The sequence below is a fragment of the Charadrius vociferus genome, unplaced genomic scaffold (assembly GCF_000708025.1).
Source record: "Charadrius vociferus isolate BGI_N301 unplaced genomic scaffold, ASM70802v2 scaffold565, whole genome shotgun sequence".
NCBI lineage: Eukaryota > Metazoa > Chordata > Aves > Charadriiformes > Charadriidae > Charadrius > Charadrius vociferus.
This window is the reverse complement of record NW_009648358.1, coordinates 2010617-2018320: the sequence shown is the minus strand read 5'-3', so window position 1 is coordinate 2018320 and position 7704 is coordinate 2010617. Positions and strand designations below refer to the sequence as shown.

The 7704-nt window shown below is 42.3% G+C and overlaps 1 protein-coding gene across 1 annotated transcript in view; it reads left to right on the top strand.

Moving 5' to 3' along the window:
- The window catches only part of LOC104286645 (ovalbumin-related protein Y-like), a 6613-nt gene extending 3022 nt beyond the window's left edge, over nucleotides 1-3591 (top strand). Inside the window, exons 4-8 of the mRNA XM_009885259.1 lie at nucleotides 435-563; nucleotides 1318-1435; nucleotides 1666-1808; nucleotides 2158-2313; nucleotides 3105-3591. Coding sequence (XP_009883561.1) covers nucleotides 435-563; nucleotides 1318-1435; nucleotides 1666-1808; nucleotides 2158-2313; nucleotides 3105-3506 — 948 coding nt within the window. The 3' untranslated portion in view covers nucleotides 3507-3591. The remainder of the gene's footprint in view (nucleotides 1-434; nucleotides 564-1317; nucleotides 1436-1665; nucleotides 1809-2157; nucleotides 2314-3104) is intronic.
- Nucleotides 3592-7704: the final 4113 nt, after the last annotated feature.

The window sequence follows — 7704 nt, the reverse complement described above, 5'->3', positions numbered from 1 at the left end:
TGTACCAGAACAAGTGACAGTGTGGGGCAGGATGCTTTGGGCACCAGGGTGCCTTCCTGGGCAAGTGCTGCTGGGGACGGCACGTGAAAGAGGCTCAGCACCTGGAGCCAGGGCACAGCAGTCAGACTCGCAGCTGAGAGACTCCAAAGCAGGGCAGCAAGATGTTGGGCAGAGAAGAGCCCAGAAGTCTCAGTGACAGGAACACAGCTGAACTCTTTTCAGGGGACCTATCTTTAGAAGGATGAATTTGTCGGTTCAATGCACCATCACCACAGCACCTGCTGTCCCAAAGGTGGAGGAGTGGTGACAGCCTGTGGGGGAGGACTCCACTGCAGTATGACTCTTACTGATAGGGACAATCCCTTAGGGTCTTATTTCCTAGGTAAGAAGAAGCTAATGCAATGTATCCTCTTATTTTCATGTCATTGTTTCAGTGTGGCACTTCAGAATACATCCACAATTCATTCAAGGATCTTCTCTCAGACATCACCATGCCGAATGCTACATACTCCCTCAAGATGGCTGACAGACTCTATATTGAAAAAACATGCCCCGTTCTTCCGGTGAGTTGTACTGTGACCTGACTTCAGCGAGATTCCCCGTAAAGGCCCCTGTGACTCTACCCTGGAGAAGCACAACCAACAGCAGCCCACTGTTGACGAAGAGGTGGTTGTGTGGCATGAGGGGAACTGGTTCAGAACAAGTTTGAACCTTCCTGTGGCTGTTAGGTGGAGGCCAGGCAAAAGTATAACGGCATAAAATATGCCCATGTTGCAACAGTCACAAGGATTACTCTTCATTTTCTATAAAATGGCTTTTAATGAAAAATGTAACTTGTAAGCAAAATCAAATACATTTTATGATGTGAAAGCATGAAGACTGAAATTGTCAAATTTGGATTTTTTCAAAGCCAAATATCAAACCTTCCCAGTGAAAGGAAACTTTGGTTTGGAAACCTAAGAATACGAGAACACATTATTCAAAATAAAAAGTGGGCACCAAGAGAAGGAAGCAAACAGTGTCTGTCCTTAAAAATGTTTGTTAAACTGAAAGTGTTCTGGTAAAACTAAGAAAATATTTCAAGATTTTAACTTAAAGTCCTTTCTGAAAAAAAGTGACAGACCTAAATATGTGAAGTAGTTTTTCTTGTCCAGCTTTAAGATTCAGTTGCAGGAAGACAGCTGTGATAGACGTGTTCAAACACAAGGGTGTTCACTGTTCTTTTAACCATTCTGCTTCATTTCACTGTCTTGTATTTCACATTCATAAATTTGCAAGTTCTCATCAGTCTGAGAACTGCAATCCTTCTGTTTACAGGAATACATAAAGTGTGCAAAGAAATTCTACAAAGCAGGGCTGGAAGAAGTTAACTTCAAAACAGCTACAGAGGAAGCAAGACAGCTCGTTAATTCCTGGGTGGAGAAAGAGACAAATGGTAAGGACTGAAAAATGGGTAGCAGATATTTCCCACTACCTATTGTAATCTACCTTGTCTTCCTCTCCTCGTAGAGGAGAAAGTGGGGCAAGAAAGAGCAGGTTGTTTATTGCTATGAAAACAAATCTCTGCAAAGCGGCACCCCCCAGCCCCATGTCCTTCATAGCAGGCATTTGTGCACACCAGAGGAGGTGTATCTTATCACTCTCTGCCCTTCTTCTTTCTTAAAGGACAGATACAAGATTTCCTTGTGTCAGGTTCTGTTGATCCCGATACTGCGCTGGTCCTTGTGAATGCCATTTACTTCAAAGGGATATGGAAGACGGCGTTTAAAGAAGAACACACTCGGGAAGTGCCCTTCAATGTGTCAGAGGTAGGAGGAGAGCATGGACACAACTCCTGGCCAGGACAGCTGTTGGCTCACACAGCCCGCATTCTGGGTGTTACACATACAACCTGTTGCTGTTACAGATTGGGTGATTTAGTTGGGCCTCTCACTGTCAGTGCCTGGGCCTAAGGCCAAGCAGTGTTTGCAAGAGCTGTGTCTGACCAGGCTTCCGGGACACAACAGCAAGCAAGAGAGGAAAATAGGGACACAGCTCTTCTTCAAAGGCGACATGCTTGAAGATCAAGCTCTGCCCCTTTCAAAGGGCTTGCATATTTGCCTCCTTAAAGAAAAAATTGCTCCCTGGTCACATCCTCTCATGTTTCTGTTTTCGCAGCAAGAAAGCAGACCCGTGCAAATGATGTGTCAAAACGGTACCTTCAAAGTGGCAGCGGTGCCCGCAGAGAAAATGAAGATCCTGGAGCTTCCGTATGCCAGCGGGCAGCTGAGCATGTTGGTGCTGTTGCCTGATGACATCTCTGGCCTGGAGCAGGTATGGCCCCGGCAGGGGAAGCAGAAGAGTTACTGCTTCTGTGGGACCTGGCTACTGTCAGACCTTTTGCTGTCCATGTACACCCCAGCTGCCCACACCATGGCTGTGCTGGGCAGGCAGGGGAGCACAACACCGCCCAGGTGCTACCAGGTGCCCAGGCAGAGACTGACCTCTTAGGAGAGCCCTTGACTCAGTCTAATAAAATGAAGGTACAGGAGCATAGTGCTGCAGAAGAGGATGGTGCTATACACACTGATCTCCACCAGGTACCAGAAGCAGATATGCTAGCAGGGTTTTTTCATTTCAAGTGATTTCGGTCTTACAGGACAGCACTCAATGTTTTGCTAAACAAGAAAAGTTTATCCAAGGGGAAATAAAAAAGGAAATTACAAGGAAAGCATTCCAAGAGCTGAGTGAAAGGAAAATGGGAAAAGTAGTGTTAGAAAGAAACTAAGATGAGGGAAGGGATCAATAAAATATATTCCAGGAGGAAAAATTTTGGGGGTCAATTTGATTTATTGTTTTCAAGAACTTTATTTTCACAAAAAAAAGCTTTGATCTGATGAAGAAATTTTCCGATGACAACGTTTTGGAGAACTTCATCAAGACAGATAAGATATAGTTTGTAGTCATAAGGAAGCACACAGGATAAACAAATACATTTAAGATTAAGTATCAGTTCTATTGTGTACACAAAGTAAATGGAGAGAAATATTAACAAGTGGTATAAACACAGCCATGAAGGCCATCGCACTCATCTCAGGCATTTCATTCCCTGCCTCTCTTTGCAGCTTGAGAACAAGATCAGCTTTGAGAAACTTACAGAGTGGACCAGTCCGAATGTGATGGAAAAGAAGAGAGTGAAAGTGTACCTCCCGCGCATGAAGATTGTGGAAAAATATAACCTCACATCTGTCTTAATGGCCCTGGGTATGACCGACCTGTTCAGCCCTTCGGCCAATCTGTCTGGCATTTCTTCAGCAGAGAGCCTGAAGATATCTGAGGCCATGCATGAGGCGTACATGGAAGTTAATGAAGAGGGCACCGAGATGGCAGGCTCAGCAGGGGTGATGGGAGACATCAAGCATTCCTCTGAGTTTGAAGAGTTTAGGGCTGACCACCCTTTCCTTTTCTTGATCAAACACAATCCAACCAACAGCATCCTCTTCTTTGGCAAATATTGTTCCCCCTAAGGAGAAAAAGAGCTGGAAATAATGCTTGCCTTCCCCTCAGAAACAGACTCCCCTTACTGTAGTATTGTAGTATAATCTCATCACTTCAATATTTTCTCCAAATGGAAAGCCTTCAATATCTAGGGAGATATTCTTGAAGAAGTGTGTGACTTTTCAGATCTTGATGTGCAGGTATTTCTGCTCACACAACTTGTATTCAGGACGTGTATTCAGAATTGACTAAGAATTTCAGGAGGTAGTTTAGGAGTATTTCCCATTGTCATTGAACAACTTTAGAGAGAGGGCCAGTGTTTTGATTTTTGTGAGAAATCTTGCCACTGCTATTGAGAATCTGGTTTCTCTACAGGTGTTCTGTGAAATAAACAGCTTTCAAAACAATCTGAATAATCCTTTCTATTGAACTCACTGGGCCACTATTCTTGAATTGATGCCTGGACAACTTGCAGATAACATTCTAAACTTCAGCAAAGCATTCTTCTTCCAGGAATGCATTTGGGATTCTTTGTGCTGCACATACTATAAAGCTGTGTCTCTTGTTCTGAGGGAGCATATAGAAAGTCTACCATTTCGTCATAAATCATCATCTCCAAATACAACATCTTCCTGACTGATGTAATTTCCCATGTTCATTTCAGTGACATAACATTGATTTTATGAATGTTAGTTGGTGGTTCTTCTATTTATTCTAATAAAAGCATTGCAAACTAAACATGTCATTACCTAGTCTGGGTTACTGCACCACACAATCTGAAACCCGATACACTGGGTAGTAATTATTGACTAAGTGGTTTAGACTAGCATTTAGATCCTCTTTTAAAAACCAGAATGTATCCATATATGAAGTCACTAAACAGCTTAAGAATATTTTTTTTAAATTTTGAACTTAAGCAAGGTAAACCCTACAGCTCCTATTATTACCTTGACCTTATCTTCATATAGCATACCAAATAACTATATTATCCAAATTTGCCATTGTATTTCCAGATAGTTTTAAAAGATTTCCTCTAAGTGTTGTCAGTAAATATATCAAGCTGATGCCTAAGAGATACAGCTTCAAAAACATGAGAAGAGCGTTCGTCTGAAAAGGTGGGCTGCTTCAGCTCTCTCATACCCACAAGAATCGTACAGGGAAATCTTTCGTGTTGCCTTTTGAGGTGATAATCCTCTTGATGTTGTTGTTTGCTATTTCACAATCTTTAGCAGGAAGGTTCTTTAGGTTACAGTTTATCAAATTAAAGATATTATTAATGCTAATTGCTGAGTTAAGCAATCTCCCTTCTGTTGGGAGAATGCAGAACTGTAAATTACAGTATCAAGACTTAAAAAGCATTTAAAAAGGAGACACATGGTGGTATCTGGAGCTGCCTCAACCATTTGCAAAGTCAAATTAAATATAACTTAAAATGATGGTGCTGGCAGCAGGGAAGCACATGTACATAGCTGCTATGAAGTCTATGGGAGAACTGCAAATACTGGTCTTCCCAAAAGAGTCATAAAGCATTAGCTATAGTTAACATGAGTATTCAAGCAAAAAAGTATCTCAAAAGATATGACATTTCAAGGTTTACTGTGCACATTATGTTCTGCTTCCCTTACAGCCAAAAGCAGCTGAGTTTTCCTACAACTAAAAAAAAAAAAATATTAAAAAACCTCAGGATTTGTAAAATATTTTCTTAAGAAGCAGAGTGTGTGAGGTTATTAGACAATTATAAAACTGTTATTAAACTGAAATAAGCATGTCTGTCACTCTGCACTTTCTAGGTACAATGCAAATAAAACTATCAATGTTTATTATGGAAGTATTTATTACATAACATGAAGAAAAAAAAAAAGCTATTCTCTTGTTTAATTGTGCTTTTGTTTGATGATTATTTTAAAGCAAAGAAATGAAGAAAATCAAGGCTGAAATAGTAAGCGGCTTCCTAAAACTACACACGAGAGAGGTACAGAGTCCACCTAATGTCCTCACCGTGAAACACAAGCATTTGACTCTTGTTTTAAACTGGTCCATTAGGTGTCACTAGGGATACGAAGTGATGTTTATCAGCCTTCTGAAAGAACGACATCTGTTGAAAACCAGGTTTGGGAGCTTAATGTAGGTTCCAATTTTGTTCTTATTTTAATTTTTGTGCAAGCAGATAATTCCGATTGATAGACTGAAAATGTAGACCAGTGGCACTGTGCTTGGAACCCAGTAATTTTTTAAGAAAAAGACAGAAATATTATTTGGTGAAAGTCCAGAAGCATTTTAAGATGTCTGTGCCCTGAATGAAAAAATAGTATCACAGTCAAATACTGTAGAAGGGATAGAACTATTTGTTTTATGAATGAGAAAACCTCCTCTGTAAAAATGAGCAGTAAAAGTGCAGATTCAACAAAGTTGACTAAAATCTATACCTCCTGTTGGAGGTATACAGTTGGGCCCAGAACTGTGCCTATGCTGGTCTGGGCCAACAGGACCTGTTGTAAAGGAGCTGCCATGGTGAACGTGGCTGCTGGTGCCCCCATGGGAAGCAATTCTGCAAAAAGCAGCAGGGAGGGTGTTACAAAGGGTTGAGGGGAGAGCAGCCATGAGGCAACCAAACGCTGTCTGCTGCTTCTGAGCTCTGAAGCCCAGAAAGAGTTTAAAAACTTGAATCCCAGTTTCCACAAAGTCCAGGTATTGTCAAATAGTCCTTTTTGTTCCCTGGTAGCATGACTGAGGTTGGTATGTCAAGAAAATGCCATCTGTCCATCCACTACACTCCGTTTTCGCTGTGTGCTGTGTTGGTTTGGATACACAGTACTGCTAGGGGTCTGTGGAACAAAACCAGCCACATGCAATCCCATTCTTTTTAATGCTGCACAGGACAGCATTAGAAGTACTCTGTGGTCTAAGTGGGCCTTTCCTTCTCGTGCCATTTGGGGAATGGTTGGAGCTGACAGATTTTCTCTGCCCTTTGGGGAATATAATTGTCTGAGACCATTCTACACTTCTCTGCACATTTGACTTGCAAGAAAGGACTACCTTCTCCTAAACAAACCAAATCCGGGGCTGAAGGCACAAGACTTTGCAGGCAGTATGCTCTAATCTTAGTCACTGGAGGAAAAGCACTCAGAGAACATCCTGGACTCCAAGGGGAAAGATGTCCTGAGTTTCTGAATGATCCATGAGAAAGCACAGCGTGCTGAATCAAACTGAAAGCTACATATCGGCTAGGAAGGATTTGACATGGAACAGTGGTTCAGTTTTCTGTTTCTTGTGGCTAGTGAGCTAAGACTCTTCAATCTGGAAAAGAGACGGCGGAGAGGGGATTGTTAATAAGCAGCAGGGGTGAGGCTGCTTGGCAAGGGAAGGGGACCCAGGGCAGCAAGGCCAGGAAGGCAAGGGCCTCCCTGATACGGTGTTCAGTGCTAGGATGAACACAGAGATTTCATGAGTAAGTGCAGCTGAGACTGGCTAGCTATGTGTTAAAGGAACAAATGCCATGTACAATTACTTTTCTTGCCCTGGTGTTTTCCTCACCTGAAGCTCGCTGCAATTCCAGCAGAGTCCATAAAAGTTGCTTTTCCTTCAGCAGCAATCAAATCATATTCGCAGCATCCTATGGGCCACCAAGTGATGTCAGGGTGACAACCCATTTTGAAAACGGCAGTTGTACATGGCATAGATCCAATGTAACTGCATTTGTATTGGCAGACTGGCTGCATTGGTGATCTCTGCTATAGGTGAAAAGGATGTGGCAGGGTACGTATTTTCCACATAGGTGAATAAGTGATGCCTTTCTTTTACAAGGTTGGATGGATGTGAGAGAAACTTGCCCGATTTATGTTCGCGTTCACCTTCGCTGTGCACAATGCTGCCTTTTCAGACTTCTAACCCTTGTGAAGGCACAGAGAAATTCTCAGATTTGAAGGACTTTTGCGATCTTGACATCTGTTATCAATTGCCATCTGAGTGGATCACTAAGTGCCCTGAATTGCTGACAAGTTGTCTGCTACCCCTGGCTAGATCTGGTGAGGAAGCAAGCCCAGGAGCAGCAGGAGGGAGTGTGACAAGCTCAGTATTGTTTGTTCACCAAACCTAAAAACTCTCATTGTTACAGTGTTTCATGAAAGGCAGCTGCTTGGCAGGATGGGGCAAGATAGCCAACATCTGCTAAGCAAACAAGGCCAGGCTGCAAGGTCGAGTTATGCTAACATCATAAATTGTGAAAAG